At 41.2% G+C, this 23,800-nt stretch overlaps 1 protein-coding gene across 1 annotated transcript; it reads right to left on the minus strand.

The window, feature by feature from the left end:
* Positions 1 to 1,679: 1,679 nt before the first annotated feature.
* On the minus strand, positions 1,680 to 23,474 carry LOC115773486 (aryl hydrocarbon receptor nuclear translocator-like protein 2). Its single transcript, XM_030720239.1, has 17 exons — positions 23,256 to 23,474; positions 17,976 to 18,087; positions 17,801 to 17,839; positions 17,679 to 17,720; positions 17,251 to 17,408; positions 17,089 to 17,171; positions 16,916 to 17,008; positions 15,903 to 16,020; positions 14,196 to 14,345; positions 10,695 to 10,932; positions 8,982 to 9,088; positions 8,667 to 8,817; positions 8,468 to 8,523; positions 8,275 to 8,386; positions 6,606 to 6,696; positions 6,018 to 6,120; positions 1,680 to 5,069 (listed from the first exon to the last, which is right to left on the minus strand). Exons 1-17 carry the CDS (start codon positions 23,305 to 23,307, stop codon positions 4,912 to 4,914), a joined length of 1,863 nt encoding a protein of 620 aa, XP_030576099.1. The 5' UTR covers positions 23,308 to 23,474; the 3' UTR covers positions 1,680 to 4,911.
* Positions 23,475 to 23,800: the final 326 nt, after the last annotated feature.

The raw sequence follows: 23,800 nt of genomic DNA on the forward strand, positions 1-23,800 counted from the left end.
GTGTGTCCAAAGCCACTTTTACTTTCAGAAATAATGTTTTTCAATGTGCTCCACAGCCTAATGCAGAAAAAAAATTAATAATCTTACTAACCTTTATTCATGTGCATTTTGACATTCTCTATTTACTTTCTAATTTGTAACTATTGTCATGAAAATTAATCTATGACAGAGCACTTATGTCTTAAAAGTGTCTTGATAAGGTCAAATTTTGATATTCTCTGATTCTTTGACTGGATTTCATTTGGTGAGACTGTGTATCAAAGATTACCAGCATGCCAACATTTCCTCCTGACATTTCCAGCAATATAATGACATCATACGGATGCCGTCTCAAATGACTGCTGTCAAAAGCGGATGGATGAAATCTAATACATTCCTGATACTGTCTTCCCAATCACAGGGTTGGCAACTAATACTGCCCTACCTTTGGTGTTTTTGAAGGAATCTGTCTGTAATCTGAGACAGTCTGACTGGACTTCTGTTCTATGCGGAAACAAAATCAACATCTGCAGTTTTTGCAGTCATACCACGACCAGTTTTGACCAGGGAGATGACGTCAAGGATTCAACCATGTTCGGTGGGATATGACACTTCTTAAAGCTTTTTGCCAAAGAACCTAAACTGTTGCCTTTCATGTTCTGGATCTGAGTCTTTTGGTTTGGTTTTAAACACACCCATCAAACAAAACACCAAACAAAAAATCTTTCTGTGCAAAACTGGAACCACTTCCCGGAGTGCCACACCACAAGTGCTACTACTACTGTTTCCCAACTGAGTACCTCATCTGTACAGATGCTTAACACAATTTTGAATGAAAATGAATGCCATACAAATATCTCATTACCTCCATTTTAGATGTTAGCTGAGAGACTGATAGTACATCTACCAACTATGGCTAGTTTATTCCAAGCTAACTCAGATGATGCATGAGGCTACTGCTAAGCCTGCTGTTGTCTGCTCACCCATCTTGCCAATCACTTCCAACACTACATACATGTATCTAATAAAAGAATGAAAAGGTATCACAAATATCTTAAGCCTGGTTGGCTGTCCCATGTTGATATAATGTATAAGTACATTATCCAGTGATAATTAGATCTGTGAGAGTGAGGAGGTGGAAGTTATGTAGGGCTGTTTCTGCAGCAGTGTGGGGGCTCACCTGATCCTTTCAGGTAAGCGCTGGGTCAGAGTTTAGCTGAGAAATTTGTCAGCAAACAGAGCCCTCGTAGAGCTGGCACATGCCACAACATGGCTGACAGTTTATGAGGAAAAAACAAGAAGGGTCTGTGACTCAGTCCTACACTCAACACTCATGGACTTACAGATTTCATTCCATGAACTAAGCCCTAAGCTCTCACAAGACCCCGAGGGCTTAGGGCTGTCCTACTGTCAACCATCCAAGTGCATGAGAACACTCTCCCAGATATTATGAGCTTTAAATGCACTCTTTCAATAAGTCTGCATTTATGTAGACTTTGGGCAAGGGAATTAGCCACAGCATAGAGCACTGTGACATTTAACACAAAGTTGCTATGGAAACTCTTGTATTTAAAACCTTAAAACAGGCATCTGGTTTCTTAAGTGCAACAATGTTCCAAATCTACAATAATACAAAGCATGTTTTGGCACAGTCAGAAAGTACAGTCACATTCCCATTTATGCCATTTTGATCCTGCACAGCTTCTCAAAGTCTCCCAACAGGTGATATTGATTAGGTCTAAAAAGGTTTAATGCCTTGGCACCTGAAAATGTAATGAAGTGGGGAATGTCATGTAGTAAGTTTGCCATGTATTGCACCTCTGCATATAAACCCACTCAAATAAAACAGGTGACTGTACTCAAACACTGATTCCCCACAGCCAAAGAGCAGACTGTGGTGAGAAATGTTTGGACAGTGAAGCAGATTTTATAAACCTCTGTAAATGTGTTCTCATATTAAAGATAAATGCTGTTTCATGTCTAACGGACTAACCCAGTGGCTAAAGGGCCTGTGTAATCTGAAATAATTATCTTTGTTGTTTCTCAGATTTGGTGTCCTGATCTACCTGTTCTACCTCTGCAAGACAAGAAAATGTTTCCTCTTCCACAAAACTGAAATAAGAAAAAAAATTAACATTTTCATTGTCAGACATCAGTAAACAGTGACGTGCAAAACCACGTGGCACTGGTATCAAATTGAGACCATAATTTTAAATGAAAGGAGAATTTTGGACAATTTCTTAAAAATACTATTTTACTGACAAAGGCTTCACCCTCTGTTCTGTTACAGCAGATACAATGACAACAGTTATCACATACAAATATCAGACACTTTGTCTTTTGATAACGGGGCATGATCATCATGCTTTAGAGTCCATTTCACATGGCACAGATGGCAAGAGTATGTTGTGAGTTTTCCTTGTAAAGGAAAAAGACCGCCTAACTCTTGATTTCCGGCCGAACCCCATCAGATGCAACATGTATTCAAGGCAACAGAATCACATTATACTTTCAAGATTTCAAGGAACCAGTGATATAACCAGACTCTACATGTGCTATACTGACGGCAGTCACTGCAAATTAAACTAAAACCCACCTTCGTCAGGGTCCCAATTTGTGATTTTTTTATATATTTATTTTTTTTAGAAAAAAAACCTTTTCATCCAGCCCGTCAACCCCAGATTTTTTATACTAACAAGCTAATCATAAGCGTGGTAATGTAGTACATGATAGTGGCTGCAGCTCATTCTGACCTCTGACAGCTAATGGTGGCCTTTTTGAGCTACCCACAATGTTGAGATGCTTCATGAGTGGCTCCATGGGGACACAAATATCACAGCTAATTTCAGATATTCCGAGGCGAGAGGAAGGAAATCTGTCCTCAAAGTCCTTTGACTTGACTTTCTTGTTTAAACTGAAAACATTTTTTCACACATTCTCCTCCGAGGATGTTAGCGTACTGCTTGGAATACAGAAAGTCTCCGATAACTAACACTACAGGCATACTTCATCCTTTAGTGCATATTCATAATAGAAGCATACACTTTACCAGCTTTCTGTTACATACTCAACATAAACACCACTTTATTTTGTTTTCTTTATGTTCTCCTTTACTTATTGTATTTTTTACAAGGAGGCCGTAATCATATTTCTCTCAATTGTAAATATATGGCCGTGATTTGTAACATCAAGTACAGAGGAACTTGGGTGGTTAAACTGTTAAATGTGAAGCTATTTTGGTTTAGCTTCTCTCTATGAAATGAGAAACCACTTGGTCAGATATTTGGTTGCACATGTGTAGCAAGTCAAATATAAAGTCTAACATTCCTATCATTTATCCAGCAATCAGAACTGTAAACAGGATTCAATATTCAAGTATTTCTTTCAATAAAAACAGTCCTGAAGTAAAGTGTTCACCATCAAACACGTTCCATTCGTAGGTTTTCATAGCATTAGTGTTCATTGCTAATAGCCCTCTAGCTAGCTCAAAATTGGAATCTGTGTGGTGGTTGTGCTAGATAATAATGTGAAAAGTTTTAATCACATTATTTAAGTGTAATAATTCTTTGATGAGCAATTCTCTCTAAGCATAAGCCTAGCAGCTTTGCTCGTGTGGTGATAAACGTGCTCAGTAGATGCTCTACATGATAGTTGCTGTGTTGACAAAATCAGACACACTTCTGGATAATTTGTGTACATAAATGATCAGAATTGAGCATGATTTCTGTTAAATAATACAGTACGTGTGATTTGAAGGGTTGAGTGTCTTTGGCAATCTCACAATTCTGTTAATCCGATAAAACCCACAATCTTCATGTCCCCAGCAGTGATTTCTGAAATAAACCAGTCTTTCTAGTCTGTGATATTGTCTTCACCCCATTACTGCCACGACGGCCCAGTGGGCAGGTTTGTAAAGTGCGGTGGGGTATGAAGAAGTCACAAAATAATTAAATAATAATAATGACTAAGTCAATAAATCTAAAATGTGCCTAAACACTGGTCTTTATGTAGAGAAACTACAAGATAACTACCCAAAGATTCAGAACTCAGAGTGGAATTCTACCTTTTTCCTGCCTTTAGGGTATTACAAAAAAATCTTGGCATTTGTGAATCAATGCAGAATTTTAGGTAACAGCATTCATTCATTTTTTTTTAACTCACCCCACACTGTGTGGTTGTGCCAGCCATGTCCAAAATGAAATGTAGCTGAATCAGTGGTGGTTGTTCAAGGCCTGACGAGCCCCCATTTTTACATATTTAGCTGCAATTCTCAATCGAGGAGATAAAGGGTAGACATTCTTTTTAGCCTTCTTCAGTAATTTACTCATGAGGTTTGTTTTTGTTTTTTCTTTCTTTACTTTTACTTAAAATGTGTCTGGTGGGGATTTTTAAAAAAAAAAAAACATTAAAAAAAGAAACAAAAAAAGAAACAAATCAGACTATGTTATGAAAAACAAGTCAGTCCTAAAAGTGTACCAAAAGTTCCACAAATATCAAAGGTTTGAGGAGTTTCTGTAGCAGCGCTGCACATTACAGGAGCTTTATTCTCCTCCAGACCTGAGGGCAGCAGAGCAAATAGATCTCTCTACTGTGGGAAGTCTCGGCCCAAACCCCCTTCAGGATGCACAAGTGTTACTAAAGGAAGACACTGTATCACTGCAGGCTCCAAGGCAACTTGGACCAGACCTTCCTTCGAGCAAAAACCAAGGGACCCACGAGCTAATCACAGTCACAATACTTCCTGTACACTTTTATTCAGCAGTCCTCAAGCCTGACATGTTGCGGTTTTTGGTACAAGTCCTGTAGCTTCAATTGTGCAAGGCCGGTTGAGGCATCAGGCAGATCAGAATTAACCGAACGGCCAACTTCTCAGCAAACGGCAAGAAACGGCACAACAGTGTGTGAGAGAGAGGCTGAGAGTCTGAGTGCGCTCTAGAAAGGCCAGTGTAAATCCTCCAAGTCCCCCGATTGACCCATGTTTACGTCCGTCTCCAGTAAGCTCATGATGACCGCCATGGCAGCTTCATCGCTGCTGAAGCCGCTCAGGCCTGGCACCACCATGCTGTCCAAGTCCAGCTGGGACGGCTCACCTGGGGGAAACAGCAAAGCAGAATGAGATCCGAGAAAAAAAAACTGATAAGTACCCTCAAATTTTCTTTTATTTTTACAGTAACTTACAGTACAGTAATTTTTTTTGATGAATAAACATATTTCTGTTTGACTACGGCATACACAAAGTATTGTTTTCATCTTGTTTTAAAATAATATGCACACCTATTTTTATTCTTAGTCATAAATCTATCTGTATCACAGTATTAAAACCTGCAGTATATTCTAGTTCTATGGCATTTATCAATTACAATTCACTGACTAAACATTTTTAACGTGTAGCACAGCAGCATCTATTCATTCCTTTATTATGCATGTGTAGCATTTGCATAAACGTTGGACTGTCGTTGTTAGAAAAATAGCTGCTGTGCTAATTATAACTATCATGCTTTTATGAATTGTTGTATAAGTTCTTATATGAACAGAGATGTGTCTGTAAAGAGGAAACTTTGTATGACACTTCAGGAGGTGTTCCCGTCTCCATGGCCTTTCCAGAGATGGGAATTTCAGAGATATAAACATCACATTCCAGTCCCGCACGAAGTCACAGAGCCTGTTTTCTGTCTTTACCTGGCTCTCAGGCTTGGCAGATTTATTTTTGCATTGTTTTTGTATAAAGAGCGACTTGCTGGGGTGGCCCAGTGTGCATTCGCTGATGCCTGAGCTGAGAGTCTTACTACGAGAGCTGGTCAAGCGGGCCTGATTATTTGATAATTGAAGAAGTTTTCCAGCAGTCGTGCTCTCAGCTTTCTTCTTACGCCTAATTTTAAAGGGTCTGCAACTATGAAATCATAAAATTCTAAGATAAAATGCCATTTTTGAAGCCTTTGTGAATGCTGCTCAGTTATTCCTCCCCTTCTTTGCAGAGATGTAAAGAAAATACAAAAACTGTTAACACAGCATATTTGGGATGATCTGGCCGGCAGTACCTGCGCTTTCAGAAGTCGCACTGCTCATGTTTGCTGCTGTCCTTGAATCAGACTGGGACTGGGACTGTGATGAACTGCCTGCTGCCTCCTCTCTGCTGGATGCCTACAACAAGTCATTATACATTAAAACACTGTGCAGGACCCCGTGTTTCACCTTTCTTCACTGAAGTGTGTAATTAAACTCAGGAAAACAAGCTGCTTCCGTCTTTCTCAGACACATTTCCTCCCACATTTGAAGAGTTTCTTGTTTACAGGGACACTGATACAACTTGTGAGCATGCTGTGGTGGAAGTACAGCTCAGATCTTTACAGTAAGTAAAGTATTGGCAAGGGACAAATAACAAATACCAACATGTCACAAAATTATAAAGTATCATTGTGAATTCAGTCACTGCGAGGCAATGCAAGCCCAAACCTCCAAACAATAACAGCTCAACAACAATAACGGGAAGTCAAAAAAGTGCAAAGGATAAAATATTTGAGTAAAGTAACTCAAGCATAATAAGCAAACTGATTACAGCTGGGGTTTAATGTTAAATGCTAATAAAAAGAGTGTCATTTGACTGCACTCTCATTTAGGTCACTCACACTCCTGCTGGTTTGTGAGGAAACCACTGGACTTTTCTCCTGGGCTGGGCCAAATGGACTGGAAGCTCCACTTGATGGAGATGAGTTCACCCTGTTGAAAAACATTACATTTATCAGAGACTGTCTTTCAGGCTCATTATTACAGTGGGGGAAATAATTATTTGATCTCCTGCTGAATTTGTAAGCTTGCTCACTTACAAAAAAGTGAACAGTTTCTGTGTCTGCTTAAATTCTCAGTCATCCAAGATCTTTTGGTTTTAGAACTGAAGAATCCTCTTGGATAAGAGATGAAATGTATTCAAAGAACCTGAAAGAAGTCCAGTTGCCTTTTTTTCAAGCTTGGCCCACTCTAAATCCTTTAGGTTTCTTCGCTGCCGCTTGGCAACTCAAAGCTTTTACTGGCTAGGCCAAGCCATGACCTTAATGTGCTTCTTCTTCAGCCACTCCTCTGTTGGCTTGGTGGTGTGTTTTGGGTCACTTTCATGCTGGAGGACCCCATCCATGACCCATCTTCAGTGGTCTGGCTGAGGGAAGGAGGTTCTTGTCCAAGAATTTACAGTACATGGCCCCGTCTATTGGCCTCTCAGTGCAGTGAAGTCATCCTGTATCTTTAGCAGAAAAACAGCCCCAAAGCATAATGTTTCCACCTCCGTGCTTTACTGTAAGGATGGTGTTCTTTGGGTCATACTCAGCATTTCTCTTCCTCCAAACACGGCGGGTTGAGTTGATGCCAAAGACCTCGATTTTGCTTCCATCTGCTCACAGCACTTTCTCCCAAGCCTTCTCTGAATCATTTAGATGTTCACTAGCAGGCTTCAGATGGACCTGTACATGTGCCTTCTCGAGCAGGGGGACCTTGCGGGGGTTGCAAGATCTCAGTCCATTACGGCGTAGTGTGTTACCAGTGGTCTTCTCGGTGACTGTGGTCAGTTTGGGGCTGATCCACCACCCTTGTCATGATCATCCTCACCTCATGAAGCAAGACCTTGCATGGAGCTCCAGACCGAGGACCATTGATGGTCATTAATATTTCTTCTATTTCCAAATAATCACACCAACAGTTCCCACCTTCTTACCACGCCAATGCTGATGGTCTTTATAACCCATTCCAGCCTTGTGCAGGTCTACAATCTTGTCCCCGACGTCCTTTGACAGCTCTTTGGTCTTGCCCGTGGTGGTGAAGAGGTTGGAATGAAAGAAATTGATTCTGTGGACAAGTGTGCTTTATACACATAACGAGTTGAGATTAGGAGTATCTGTAATAGATTGATTGACTGATTGTAATCAATCAATCATTTACAATCTGTGGGCGTCAGAATTCTGGCTGTGTTGCTGGGGATCAAATACAAATGATGTGCAAATCAATTTCTAACTTTTATGTAATGTGTTTTTTCTAGATGATATTCTGTCTCTCTCCATTACATTAAACTACCATAAAAATTAGAGACTGTTCATTTCTCTGTAAGTGAGCAAACTTATAAATTCAGCAGGAGATCAAATAATTATTTCCCCACTGTAGATGTCTATATACCAAAACTCTTATATCCTATTCATATTTGCTGCAGCTTCTATCAGAATATATTCCATTTCTTTAAAAAAAAATTTTTTTTAAATAAATGTTTGTTTTTTTTTAATTGTGTGTTTTATGAATGAATTTAACAGAATGTACCTGTAGGTGTCGATGAGCTCATTTGCGATTTGGGTCCCTATGCTGCCTGCGTAGATCATTGTGCCCGCGCTGCTGGAGAAGCCGGGAATGACCGGTATTTGCTTCATGTCGTCTGTTAACACAGAAGGGCAAAAAAAGCTCAAACAAAAGAAAAATATGAACATGAATACACAACACAGTACGCATTTCTTACCCTGGAGTGCCTTTGAGCTGCCTGCCTCCTCCTCATCTTTAGTGTGACCAGGCCCCCTGTTGGTGCAAAGGAGCATTTTTACTGCTTCATCCAGAACAGCATTGTATTTACAAGCTGTATTATGGCAGCATGGTGTATATGAAACAAAGATAAAGAGTAAAAGTAGAAATCACAGCTTCACAAATGCATCAATACTTACGAAATTAGCCTATTTAAAGACACGATAAACTCAACTTCTTTGGTCCATGGATTTGTGAAACTAAACCACTGACTTTGGAGTGAAACATAGGAGCCATATTTTGTTTTAAACTTGTAGCGCTGCGTCTCAATCTTCTCTTTGCTTCGAAGAACTGCCAAAAGATTCGACAGAGGAGTCATCACAAAGCAAAGCAGAGAGATGTGGGGGGAAAAAAGCTGATACAAACACTTTAAAAATGGCCATTTCTTGTGAACTGAAGACAAACTGAGCTACAGTTATTTTAGTGTGGATCTGCATTCAGTTATGCTCCATTACCTTGTCTGTGTTTCCCTGCGAGGTGCTGCAGGTCGTCCTGGTGAAAGTACTCATAACAGGATGTGCCGAGAACTTCCTGCGGCAAATAACCAATGACGCTCGTGGCTCTGAGAAAAGAAAGAGAGGAAAAAGATGGAGTTTAGTTATTCTGGCTTTCTTCGCCTCTTTCACTGCCTCTCAAGATTGTGCCAATTAAAAACAGTAGAGGAAAACGGAATAAAAGTGAATACAGAATATATAACACTTTACAAAAAGGGACACAAAAACTTGCTTAGTTACCTGCAAACAAATGAGGAACGAATCAGGAACAACCTGAGAGTGAAGAGCTGCTCACCAGGACTGGAGCCCACATTCATCTACTTATTTATCAGATATTTGCGGTAACTGATAAATTAAAATAAAATTTTAAAAAAGTAAAGGAGAGACAGACAAAGCATCCTTCAACCATGTTGTGAGTGCTGGCCTTAAATAGTTTTGTCCACCAGAGGGCACTCTGCAACCTCCCTGTAGGCAACAGGTGTTTGACTCCCACAACGATCAGCCGATACTGTATCAGATTCTTCAATCACCAGATATTGGTACTGGTCTTAAAAATCCTACATTGGTTTGCTGGTCTGTTGGCTCTACTTAATATTTCCCTATTAACTCCCGCGCCACGATTTTACAGCAGATACTGATTCTAAAGAACCAGTTTGGATGGGCTGCTGGCAACTCAAAGCACAGTGGAGCGAGCAGGTGACCTGTATGCCAAAAGGCTACAGCAGGAGCCCCAGGTTTGATACTGCTTTAGGCAATTTCCTGTGAGGAACTACTAAGTAAGCATGTCTCTGATGTTTCGCTACTTGAGACGGCACAAAAAAAGAGCAACTTCAGCCTCTGGCTTGTTCACTGAGCCACAGCTCCAGGACGTGCCTTCAGCTTTTTTTTATTTTGTAGCAAATAAACAAATCACACAAATCTAACACAAACTGTTTTGGTTCAGTAGCTGAACATTTTGGCAGCATGAAATGTATTTCAAATAAATTAAATTAGACCATTTTAATTAATGGCAGAGAGTTTTACACACAGGTTTGTGTCATATCTGTGGTTTATTTATTTTCTGCAAAGTAAAAAAAAAAAAGCTGATGACTGTAATTTTGGATAATCCTGTAATGAATATGTAGTTATAATTTAGTGCACTTGAGTATTTGGCTCAGAGTTGATCTTTGCTTCCAGGCAGTTATGAACTAATTTAATTACTGGTCAAGTCACTTAAATAGTACACATAAATATTTATTAATATTCAGTAGAGCATTCCTGATTCGTTCTTTGGCAACTAAGAAAGTTTTTTGTCTCCCGTATTGTAAAGTGTTAGCACAGCATTAAAAAAAGCCTCTCATGTAACAGTCATCAGTCACACATATGGGTAATTTAATAAAGTGATTCACTATACTTGTGGTGTGAAATTACTTCCCAAAAAATGAGAAGAGATTTTCATGTGATGCCATCGAGATGCTCAGGTCTTTCTGAGAAACAACGGCAGACACAGAAATGATTATCTCCACTGACAGTTGAAACTGACAAATCTCACGCTGCTGCGCTCAGAGGCCTCCTCACCACGCAACGCCTCTGCCATTCTTTTCTCAGCAGAGCTGCGTACGCACAACAGATCCATGACTCACGCCGGAAAGAAAAATGGTGCACATGGACGTAGTTAGAAAGGGGGGAACTCACTGTGGATCTACAAAAGTGAACTTGCCGTCAATCGCACAGCGAGTGACGAACTCGGGGGGCTTGATGTTGATGTCTTTGGGAGGCTGCTGGGACACGTGAGGGTAGAGGCGGCACATGGTCACCAGGCAGGTCAGGGTCGAGGTTTCCTTGTCGCCGTCGGCCTCCGATGAGTCCAGCTGGCTGCTCGGCCAACTCCTCATGTATCCGGTGCAGTGCAGCGTGCAGTATCTGTAAGCGTCTGGGGGCAGAAAACAAGCAGTGTGTTGAGCCGCATACATACAGTCATACAGTCGTGTGAAAAAGAAAGTACGCCCTCTTTCATTTCAGAGGTTTTACAGATCAGGGTATTAATAAAAATGAGGTGAATGCAATCTCAGATGAAAAACAACACATATTACACATGTCATTATTAATTTATTTAACAATAACTAAACCAAAGTGCAGAATACAGTGTGAGAAACTAAGCGCACTCGTCGTGCTTCCACAGATGGACATCCAACAAGCTCAGACCATGCAGTACTCAGAGACACTGCAAAAAGAGCTACGATGCTGTGACAAAGTATTTTTCCCTTCCTAATTTCTTAGTTTTGTGTATATTTGTCACACTTAAATGTTTCAGATCAAAAGGTTTTTAATATTAGTCAACGAGAACCCGAGTAAAAACTGGAAAGCTGAGTTCAGTTTCATTAACCACACCCAGGCCTGATTACTGCCAGACCTGCTGAATCAATAAATCACCTAAATAGAACCTGTGTGACAAAGTGAAGCAGGATGAAAGCTCTTAAAAAGCAACACATCGTGCCACGATCTAAAGAAACAGCTGAGAAACAAAGTCAGTGACATCTATCAGAGTGGAAAGGGTTACAGAGCCGTTTCTAAGGCTTTGAGTGTCCACAGGACCCCGTGCTTTGTTTTGATAGTCATCTGGTCCCTGTCTGTCATGTTCAGTTTTGTGTCCCCTTCTCTCGTCAGTGCAATTTGGTTCACCTGTGTTCCCTCCTATGTATTTAAGTCCTGTGTTTTCTCTGCCTGTTGTTGTGTCCTCATCATTGTCTTCCTGCTGTGTGTGTGCACTTCCCTGCCTGGATTTATGGTTTTGCTTCAGTTCACCACTGGTCCCATCCTGTCCAGTCTTCTGTTTTGCAACTCGCAAATAAAGTGTATCCTGTACTGGGGTCCTCCTTCCTGCCTGCCACACAGTCGTACCGTGACACTGGACTCCAGTGAACCACAGTGAGAGCCGTTATCCACACATCCACCTGGAACAGTGATGAAGCTTCCCAGGCAAAATTACTCCAAGAGCACATTAACAACTCATCCAGAAGGTCACAAAATAACCCAGAATAACATCTAATGAACTGCAGGCTTCACTTGCCTCAGTTAAGGTCAGAGTTTATGATTCAACAATAAGAAAGCGACTGGGCAAGAAATGGTATCCACGGGAGAGCTCGAGGGCATTGGCACATTTGCCAAAAACATCTTTATGGTCTCCAAGACTTTTGGGAAAATATTCTGTGGACTGACGAGACAAAAGGGGAACATTTTGGAAGGTTTGAATCCTGTCACATCTGCATAGACTAACACAGCATTTCATTAAAACATCAGAGCAACAGTCAAACATGGTGATGGTAGTGTGATGGTCTGCTTCAGAACGACCTGCTGTATTTGATGGAACCATAACTTCTGCTCTACCAGAAAATCCTGAAGAAGAATGTCCGGCCATCAGTTCATGTTCTGACGCTCAAGAGCACTTGGGTTATGCATCAGGACAATGACCCAAAACGCACCACCTCAGAAATGTCTCAGAAATGACTGAATGAAGGTTTTGGAGTGGCCGAGTCAAAGTCTGGACTTAAATCTGACTGAGATGCTTTAGCAGGACCTTAAACGGGCTGTTTATGCTAAAATCCTCCAATGTGACTGAATTAAAACAACTCTGCAAAGATGAGGGGACCAGAATTCCTCCACAGTGATGTAAAAGACTTATTGTCAGTTATCAGAAACACTTGAGTGCAGTTCTTGCTGTTAAGGGTGGCACAATCAGATATTAGATTTTGGGGGTAATTACTTTTTCATAGCACTGTACATCTCAGAAGCTAAAGGCCTCAGTTATGACAGCATTAAGTTCATGATAGTACAATTAGAAAAAGACTGAACAAGTATGAACAGTTATGACTTGTTTTGAAGGGTTGCCATGAGAAAGCCTCTTCTCTCTAAAAAGAACATGCCAGCACAGCTTAGGTTTGCCTCTGGAACAGTCCTTTAGGCAGACGAGGCCAAAGTGAAGATGTTTGGCTGTAAAGCAAAGCACCGCATGGGGACAAAACCAAACACAGCATATCAGTACCTCACACCAACTGTCAAGCACGATGGTGGAGGGGTGATGTAGTACAGTAGTATATTGTGTACCACTTGTACAGCCACAGGACCTGGGAATCTTGCAGTCATTGAGTCGACCATGAACTCCTCTGTATACCAAAGTATTCTAGAGGCTTAAGTGAGGCCATCTCTCTGACAGCTAAAGCTTGGCCCAAATTGTGTCATGCAACAGGATGATGATTATGTTCTTATATGTAAAACCTTAGAATTTACGCAGGGTGCACTTTCTTTTTCAAACAAATAATCATACCAAATAATATTAAAATACACAGAATTATGCTGAAGCCTACAGTGCTGTCATGCAGTTGCAGAGTTTTTCCACTGAGTGGCACCAAAGCTACAGTTTGCTCTACAGTAAGCAGAGTTTGGACCATCTTCTTATTTTGTGGTTACACAATGGCGTAACACTGACCTACTTCCTGTGCAGAACAACATGTTTTAAAGTGATGGTCAGAAAAAAGTCAAACAGTGAATTATTTCCAGCAAAGACTCACTCAGTAAAACTGACCCATATCGTATAATTTATTTGTTTAAATCACCATATTTGTTTCTTTATTTAAGTAACTGTTGATGGGGAAAACATATGAGTACCTATTTGACTAGTACCTTAAAAAGCAGCTACATAGAACCAAAGGTTTACTCTTAATGCCTAAGCAAACTCTCATCAACCTCTCTATCAAATTTTAATCGGATCATTTCTTTATTCCCAACTCCACTTGCTTGTTTTCCACCAGCTGCCTAAATTCTGACCTCATTGCCTAGAAACGCTTTTAAAGATCTTATTAATCTTTTGGTACGCATCATCTATCCTCTTCCTCATCTGTTTTGTCTACGACTGTATTTACAAAGCTGAATAGTTTCAACAAATAACTCACTCAGGCTGTTTCTCTAAGACGAATCACCTTAAGTGCTCTCACAAGAGAATCAAAATACTCCAAAGTAGCACTGTGTGTGTGTGTGTGTGTGTGTGTGTGTTCACTGAATTAAAATTCAATCAGCAACAAAAGTAAACTTTATGTTTAACAGTCACCAGCATATTTAGAGCGCACATGAACAGCACATCCACTTTAATAAACTGATACTCCACAGCTACATGTGGCAGCAGCTCTGGACTGAACCCACCTTTCTTTTTAGAAGTAGAGGGAAGTGTGTGTTTGTCCTCGTGTTTCCCTGCCAGTCGACTGTGCTTCATGCGGCAGAAGAAAGATCGCCGAGCTCCGGTGGTTAAGTGGGTCGCTCTGACAGGGGCATCCACCTGGACCTGAACCCCAGCTGCACAGAGAAGGACGGCATTCATGACTGTGACACGCAGTACTTGTTCTGTTTCTCTGAATTTAATATCACAAACAGTACTGTGGGAAAATCTTAAGCCACCCCTCATTTCTTTATGTTTTGCTAGGAAAATGGGAAATAGGAGCAGCGACTTACTGAAGTGTGCAAACATACATGGAAATACAGTAAATAAGGCAAAAATAAAGTTTGAAAGTTAATATTTCATATGACCACATTTCTACTAAAACACAGCCTGCACTCTCGCAGGCCTCGTTCTTGTAATTTTTCCTTAAGTAATTTTCAGGAATAGTTCTCCAGGCTTCTTGAAGGACATCCAAAGCTCTTCTTTGGATGTTGGCTGCCTTTTGTTCTGTTCTCTCTGAAGATGATCCCACACTGCTTCAATAATGTGGAGGTCCGGGCCCCAGGGAGGCTAATCCATGACTGATAGTGTTTCATTGTGTGTCTATCCAGGTATGCAGTGTGTTTGAGATTGTTGTCATGCTGAAAAAATCCAGCAAATGCTAAAAAGTGAACCAATCAGATGCTTTCCAAATGGTACATCAAAATCTGATGGTTCTGCTTTTCCTTTCCATCCATCCATGCATCCATCCATCCATCCATCACAATAGTTGCCACGGGGCACTTTATACAAGTTAAAGATCCTACAGTATTCTAGAGAAAATCAATCAAGCGACCCCCTATGAGCAAGCATGTGGCGACAGTGGGAAGGAAAATTTGCCTTTAAACAGGAAGAAATCTTGGTTCAGGGAGGGGCAGCCATCTGCCATGATCAGCTGAGGTTGAGGAGAAAGAGAAAAGAAAAAAGGAAAAAAGAAGACAAAGAGAGCATAGGGAGACAGGACAAAACAGATGCTAAGGGAGAGAGAAGACAAAAATGTAATGACGTGCTGCAGTGTATCACAAAACTCCCACAGCAGTCTGAAAGTGATAGAAAGTGCTGACCAACTTCTCTGTCTCTGTGCATCTTATCTTGGAGGTTCAGTTACAGTACGTACAATTAAAACATCACCAACGTCACCATGTTCTGTTATTAATCTGGACAAGATTGTTCTTTATGACAAAATTAAAACCTCAAGAAGAAGATGTGCTGACTCCACCACTAATGAGAGAAATCTGGGTCATGAAAATCCAGCTTGAACAAGACCGAAGACAAGGTCAACTGAAAGCATCCAGATTGTTTACATATAGATAAGTGGCAGTATAAAATGATATGGTTAGAGAGCTACACGGGCTCAGAGAGAGAGAGAGCACAGTCTTCCTCTGAGTCCCCCACATGCATGTGTGATTTTTCTGATTCTTTAATTTATTAAATGTCTTACTTTTTTAAATTAAAGTCTTCCAGGTGTCTTCCTTCACAAACAGGCCTATTACCTGTCAGTTCCAACTATAAGCTTTTATCAAAAAGGAAAGGAACTATTGCTCAAGACCACTTTAAAAAGATTCCAAGAAAGTCTGGCTCCTCGGAAGTGAAACATAAATAAATGAAGGGTGGCTCAAGACTTTTGCACTATTCTGTAGTTCCAGTGGCCTTACTTGCTGCATCAAGAAGCCGCTGGCGAGGGTGCATCTCTGAAGAAGACAGCTGTTCCTTCACCTTGTTGATGTCTTTGGGGTGGATGAAATCAAACAAGCTCTGCCCAGTCAGCTCCAACTGTGAATACAATGATATGCATTTATTTACTCAACTTTTTAATTTATATAGTGTCAAACTACAACAACAGTCACCTCAAGGGGCTTTATGTTGTAAATAATAGAGAGAAAACCCAACAATGAGACAACCCCCACCCCCACCCCCCCTATGAGCAAACACTTGGCAACAGTGGGAAGGAAAAACTCCTTTTTAACAGGAAGAAACCTCCAGCAGATCCAGGCTCAGGGAGGGGCAGCATCTGCTGCGACTGGTTTAGGGGGGAAATAAGAGAGAAAAAAATGCAGGGTTTTTTTTCTACATTTGGCTCTGTATAGTGTCAATAAGCCAATAACCCTAATATGGTCATTTTAGGCACACAGCTCTGGCTGTGAGCACAGAATCCCCATCCACTTGCTATTCACACCTTTTGTTTACAATAGCAGCCAAACATGTATAAAAGCTGCTGGCTGTGCAGAAAACAACACGATTATTAGGTTTTACTTGCAGTGCTGATGCTTCGTCAGAGCTTCAATAAAATGCTTCATGTGTTGTTTTCTCATTAAAAACTGCAGCCTGCACAACAAGAATTTATGTGACCGCTGAGTTGCAAAGATTTAGTTCAGCCACAGAGGATTGTGGACTGTGTGCCAAGAGCAAAATCTGAAACACATGCAGAGGCATGAAAATGGACAAAATGCTGAATTATCTTAGATTCACTTTAAAAAAAAAGACATAGTATGGGACCTCTGATTAGATGGGTAACCATATTCATTATTTTACTAATTTTGTGAGCTACTTTGTTTCATTTGGGGGATCTGTACATTTATGGACTAATTTTCTTAATATTCAGCTTTGTAACCTGAAGTAGCTGCAAAAAAAAAAAGACCGCAATTTGTGTGACAGGAGTGCAACACACCCGGCTAAAGTTGAGGATCTTGGAGACGGACTCGGAGATGAACAGGATTTTCGCCCGGTCACAACTTACAACTAAAAGGAAACCATCAGCAGCCTGGTAAATACATAAAAAGATACGTCAACAGATGCATAAAAGTCGAATCAAAGTAGAGGGGGTTATGCATGAGGACCTACCCTCAGCAGAAGGTGCCTGAGGTCATCGTGAGGCAGGATGGAAGGCTTGCAGGTGGTTTCTGAAAAGGCGCTGCCCATCCCAGCTGAAAGCACGGGAGCTTTTAGAGTGAACAAAAATCAACATTACTGACTTTTTAAATCAGCAGGTGGGTTAACAGGTACCTTTGAGGGCTTTCAAGTGCTGCACCGCCTTCCGCAGAACAGTGAGTTTGTCGAGCTTTCGAGCCATGGGCTGACAGGCGGGGATCATGGCGGCAAGCTCATCAATCAGATTGTTCATTTTGTCCCTCCGCCGCTTCTCAATTTGACGATGAGGCTCCCTGTGGGCACATTCAGCTATCAGTCTGTGTCTTAGTACTTGAAAGGGTGTACATGGTAACATTTCTACCTGACAGGTTCTTGTTTGTTTCTGTTTGTTTTGTGAGGGTATTTATTACCTGGAGTTCATAGTGGAGCTATTTTAAGACTGTCTGAATCATTGTGGTTTTAAATACCTGACATCTGAGCCTAAATGAGACTGAGCGAAGCTACAGGAGGTTTTTTTTTTAAACCACAGATGACACAGTCGCTTGGTATAAAAATAGAATCACCTGAAGCATTTCATTTTGACTTGCTGATCCTCCCCTTCAGATCTGCAAATGAAAGCATCAAAAATCAAATTCTATATCAGCATTCTCTCACACGCCAGTAAACAGCCAACGACTCAGTGTACCTGCTGAGGTCATCGTCCATTTGGATGTTGAGGCTTTGCCTGTAAGATCGATTGGACACGCGGTGCGTTACTGAATTTGTGCACATTTGTACCGTATCGTTTGAACTTCAGAGAAAAACAAGAGTAAAATGTCACAGTTTGTTTCTCTTCATAGACAACATAACACCGCTCTTACTGTACATGCGCGTCTGACCTCTCCTCCACATCTCCCTTTCGTTTCCTCGCCAGCTCGACAGCTGGCAGCGAAGAGCCTGCTTGGCTTGGCCCTTCATCCTCTGCAGCGGGATCTGATACACGAAAACAGCCGTCACAGCAAAGTGAGAAGCTACAAATGAACACAAAGCACAACAACCTCCATCTTTCTAATAACGCCTGCCTGATTCTCTGTTTACATGTGAATGAATGAATGAATGAACACACTGCACTGGTCCAGTTTACAACTGGAATTGTTTATTCACTCATACATCATAAAGAACTTCATACGTACCTCCTGTGTGTGTATTTTTGAGCATAAGTCATACTTTGAAACGTGCTTGTCTCTATGAGCACCACCAGAATGACTCAGAATTTTTATTTTCCGCACTAATAGGTGGCGACTATTTTTAAATACAGCTAAGGAGGAATGCTCACTGTGAATATACCACTTTAAAGGCTGACCCAAAAACATGTTTATAGCAGGACTGACCAGTTTTTTTTCCCCCTTTTGCCTTTGATTGTCTGTTTAGTTTCTTGCCAAATCACACACACACACACACACACAACACACACACACACACACACACACACACACACACACACACACACACACACACACACACACACACACATTTGAAAGGCCTTGGCTCGGTCCCATTCTGCAGTAATCTGTTTCTAGGCAAACTTTCGGTGCACTGGCTAAAAGTTGCCATTACATGGCGCCAAACCCCGGGCTCTGCATTCTCGCAGTTTGTGAGTTTCAGAGGCACGTGAGAGTAAATGGGGTTTGGCCCATTGTCATCCCTAATGCTTATATAATGCTGCAACACTGACCTACTTCCTACTCAGGGCTCCCATACTATAAAGTGTGACACTTTTTTGGGAAGAAAAAGTCTTGATAAAAGTGAAAAAATTAAAAAAAAAGTTTTTCAAAGTGACTGATCCGTATTTAAGTGAAGAAAAGCAAGTAGTACAATAGTTAACCCATGTTTTTCTCAGCTACTTTTCTAATATAAAATGTTACCAAAACCCACTTTATGCTTTAAGCATGCTTTAGTGGCATTCACTGTAAATAAAAGTTTGTTTTTAGATTAGTAACAGAAATGCGAGATATTCATCACTGAGGAAAGTAAGAAGTCACGGTGACCCTTTTCTCATGTGCTGCACACGTCCCACCAACAAGCACAGCAAGCTTTTATTATCAGCAGGGACTCTTACTATCCAATCAGCACTGCAGTGAACTTTAATGATACTGACATCATTTTCTTTAATCCCTCCAGAGGAGTTAGTGGGTCATCACTGACGCAAAAGTGGAATGTGGGAGTGACACTCGCCGGCTCTCCCTTCCACACCACCACAGCTTTCCACTGCTGGCTGCTGCATAACACACCGTCTCCAGCATCACACCCTTTTTTTTTCCTGTTTCTCTGTTATTCAGGAAATTTGTTCCCCTGCCACCTGCACCAGCCCTGCCGAGCGATAGCTAAAGCAACGCCCCTGGCTTTTAGCGGTGCAAAAGTGCACGTCTGGACGGTCAACACTCTGAGTCACGCCCGAGCCAAGAGCACCGGTCGTGACAAGAGTACTGACAAGAGGCCAGGCCTGCAGGCCTGCAGGGTAGCAGATGACATACCGTATTACTGAAATGCAGGAACACAGGCCACCACCTGTGGTGGAAATGCGCAGGAGTGTAACTCAGTATGAAACAGTCAGCGTGACATGACCTACATGCACTTCTCCACCTTTAAGTGTACCACTTGAATAATTTCAAGGTATTTGAAGGTGGGGATGCTATTTGAGGTTTCTTTTGTTTTTGGAGTATGATTTATGTTTGGGTTCTTTTATGAGTTCTTTATTCTTTGCTTTGCTCCTTTACACGTCAAGTCTTTGGAGTTTGTTTTCAGTCAGTTCCCCCTGTTCCCTTTCTGTCCCTCCATCAGCTTTCTCTGTTTGTCTTTTGTCTTTCAGTGTTCCCGTGTCCCTGCTTGTGTCTTACTTCCTGTTTTATTTTGCTAGCTGTTGATCATTCCTTTGTTAGTCTCAGCTGTGTCTTTTTTCCCCTGGCGTGTCTGTTCTACCTACCCACCTCCTGTCTCTATTTAAAGCCTCAGTTTGCCTTAGTTCCTTGTTGAGCCGTACTGTGTTCCAGCTTTGTTTGTGCCTGATGTGTGTGTGTGTGTGTGTGTGTGTGTGTGTGTGTGTGTGTGTGTGTATGTTGTTATTTTTATACTCTTTGTCTACACCAGCCACAATAAAAGCTTGCTTTTTGCTCACTCCCGTCTGCATGAGTCTGCATTTGGGTCCTTTCTGCTCGTGGTTCATGACAGGGAAAAATATTAGACATGGCCTGATTTAGTTTGTAGATATCATATAAAGGTCACAATAATACACCAGTGAGCACAATAACCCTAATTTAATAATGCATAAACCAGCACATAGCCATTTTAATGATATAGCCCTAAAACACAAGACAATTAAACAAAGGTTGAATGTAGCCCTAATTGTTTGGATAACTGTGGCTCATAAGTAGCTACTGGAATGCTTTTAGGCTGTGATGACACCATTCAGGTAACGTACAGTAACATGAAAGATATAATAAGGCAGAGCAAAGAGAACAACATAAACTAGAGTGAGAGACAGAAGCTGACTGTCTCCTCTGACAGTTTCCATGTGGCTGCTTTTTTAAAAATAAATTTAAAAAACTAAATTAACAAACTATATTTTTGATTTTTGATTGTTTTTGCACTACAAGTAAAATGTCAATATCCTCGTTTAAAATGCCTCCATAACCAGACTTCATTCTTAATTTTTTTAAATGCTAAAAGAAAAGTTAACTACAAAGAAGTAGTGAAAAACACGAAAAGACACAGAACTACTGCAAAGAGGTAGCAAAATACACCAAAAATACCCGCAGTGATACTCAAAAGGAACAGAAAGACACAAAAGATGTGGAAAATGATGACACAGGGGAAAGACAGCATCACCTCTTATCTCAGCTAAATGCTGACGTTTAACTTCAGCATTTAGCTGAGATTTAAAAAAAAACAACTTTTTTTTCACCTGTTTGGTTTACATGACAAAGAGTGAAACATTTACTGAAACAGAACTGATGGCAGAGCTGTTACAGGCATGGTAAATGACACAGCTCCGTGTCTCTGCTAACTTCTGCTACCATAACTGTTAGGGTTGTAGTTTTGGATGGATGCAGAGGAGTCAGGCCCTAAACCCTAGAGTTACAATGCAGTATGTTCTGGGTTATTTCTGGTCGACTGACCTACAATTTCCTGCAACCGCTAAAACCAGTACATGCAATTGCTGAGGATGTTTTGCAATAAGAGACTATTCTTTTACATATGGCATGATGGCTATTCTGTTACAGAGCACACACGTTTTCATTAGTTTGAATCTGTACTGAGGTCCATATACAGGGGACTGTATGGAATACAAAATAATACCTGAGTCTATGATTCTTTTATTGAGGTTTTTATAGATCAAATCACCACTTATGATTAAAGATTATGATACTAACAGCTGTGCCTTAAAGTACTTAAAATATATGGATTTACAGAGGAAACCTGGGTTGTGTACAGCTTGAGAAGGGTTTACATTTTCATGAAGGTTTACTGTAATAGCCTGTTAGCAGACAGCTAATAACTTTGCTAGCATTAAATGCAGAGCATGAGGATGCGGGGGAGACAAAGGGAAGATTTATAAGGAGCTTGCTTTGGAAAATACCCAACTGTAAATCCTCGGTGTTAATGATTATTTTTACTGAGACACTACACTTAAGGGATTCAAAAAAAAAATCCACCTTAACGGCCTGCTGACTGGCTTTCACAGAGATATAATGCACCTTAGTCACAGTGGCTATTCTGAGAGAAAATAAGTGAACACAGGTGTTACTAATCCACTCAACTGTGAACCCAAACACAATATCACTAATGTCTTTAGTAACACCTGTGTTACCTACTGTTCCTGTGCAAGCGGCAGGCTGGGTGGGGATTGATACACACTGCAGACATTTAAAGTGAGCACAAAAGGCTCCTTTCTGTGCAGTTTCAGGAGCTGCACTTTTAATGTGGCATTTCCAGTCGCTGTTATTGCTGCTTTAGGGCAATACTTTTCAGATTTGAAGTATTTTGTATATTTTATATAAGCTGTGCGAGTTTTTTTTTTTTTTTCAGTGTCTATTGATGAGCTAATCTTCCGGGAGTGTTGCTGCAACCGAAACATATTTTTGTGACATCATTACGCCCTAGTGATTTATTGCCTTGCGTTGCATCTGCAGGTTATAACAGATTTTCACCCCTTGTGCCACCGCGGTCCTAGTTATAATAATAATAATTAAAAAAAAAGCTCTGATATTTTAGCCTCTTTGTTTTTAACAGCGTGCCGTAAGTCTGAGCTGAAGGCTTTGACAGCCTGCATTCCTGTGCGCTCCTCGGCGCAGGAAGCGGCTGCTTCCCTCTGCAGCACAGCGAAGGCAGCGCTGGTCCACTGATCTACTGACCCAGTTTCTGAAAGCAGCTGAACGAGAAAGAATGCGGGGACAAACCTCGAGGAACCACGTGACAAACTAAGCCCCTCGAGGCCGGATTGGTGAAGGTTATACAAATATTAATATTAGCAGCGGGCTGGGAGAAGACGGCGGCCGTCGAAGAGGAACCGGAGGTTATAGCAAAAATGTAAAATCATTTGAGGGGGGGTTGGGGGAATCAAGTCGTCGTCATGGCTACAGTGACGTGTTTAATCTTCAGTGTGAAGTTTGCCGACACCCCCACCCGAAGACGGAGCGCCACATAGTAACCTACGGAATGAATGGACAGGCGGTGGCGCGCATTGCCAGCCGGTTCCGTCGGTGAGCAGGCAGGTGCCCGCATATTGTCCAGCCAGGCTCCCGTGACTGCTCCTACCCGGTTAAGTAGCGTCGAACCGGTCGCTGTTGTGTCGTCAATAAAGTTTAATTAAAAAGAAATACGTAAATAAACCTCACTCACTATAACCTGACTTGCTGTTAAAGAAAAGCTGCGTTAAGGGGATAAAAGAAGTTCAGAATTGGCCAAAGTAGATAAATATTGCTAATGTAATGTTTTTCCAAGGAAACAAGTAGTGTGTGTGTGTATATATATATATATATATATATATATATATATATATATATATATATATATATATATATATATATATATATATATATATATATATAAAATAAATCAAAGCTAAACAACCCACAATAACCACAGCATCGTCAAGCCCCTACCTGGTGGACCTGCTGGCCTGTCCGCCGTCCCGTCAGAGCCCCCAGCCGACATGCCTACGGACTGCAGCCGGTGTGCCCCGGTGAAGGCTTCGGAGCGCCGCGGCGCATGTGGAGCCACCAGCTGTAGTAGTAGCAGAGGGGAGAGGAGGGAGAGCCGGGGTGTTGTATAATTGACTTCATTTTTTCCCTCTCACCCGACTCCTCCTCCCCCTGTTTTTATTTTTTTTAAACAAGGCAGGCGGGGGGGTAAGAAACGTGAGGGATGGGTGAGAGCGGAACACCCAGGTCCTTTAGGAAACGAGCGGAAAGTTCACGCTTGTCTCCTCCTTTATCGCCTGCTCGGTTCATTCATACCCGCGTTCACGCGACGGTGTTAAGCAGCTCGGTCCATTCATTTCAGTGCGTCTGAGTCATGAATCAGCATCCCGTTAACCGGGAAGAAAAAAATAATACTTAAAAATAAGCGTTTTCAGATGACATTGCTAGAATATCATCTGAATGTACTGCTGCTTTGAAAATGCTTTTAAAAAACGTCACCTTCCATT

This window comes from Archocentrus centrarchus, chromosome 23 (genome assembly GCF_007364275.1).
Source record: "Archocentrus centrarchus isolate MPI-CPG fArcCen1 chromosome 23, fArcCen1, whole genome shotgun sequence".
In the NCBI taxonomy this organism is placed as follows: Eukaryota; Metazoa; Chordata; class Actinopteri; order Cichliformes; family Cichlidae; genus Archocentrus; species Archocentrus centrarchus.

Coding starts and splice junctions, on each gene's coding strand:
- LOC115773486 (XM_030720239.1), bottom strand. CDS start 23,307: ATGTCGGCTGGGGGCTCTGACGGGACGGCGGACAGGCCAGCAGGTCCA. Junction 18,088..23,255: donor CAGGCCAGCAGGTCCACCAG/GTAGGGGCTTGA, acceptor TTCGTGTATCAG/ATCCCGCTGCAGAGGATGAA. Junction 16,021..16,915: donor AGATCCTCAACTTTAGCCGG/GTGTGTTGCACT, acceptor TTGTATTCACAG/TTGGAGCTGACTGGGCAGAG.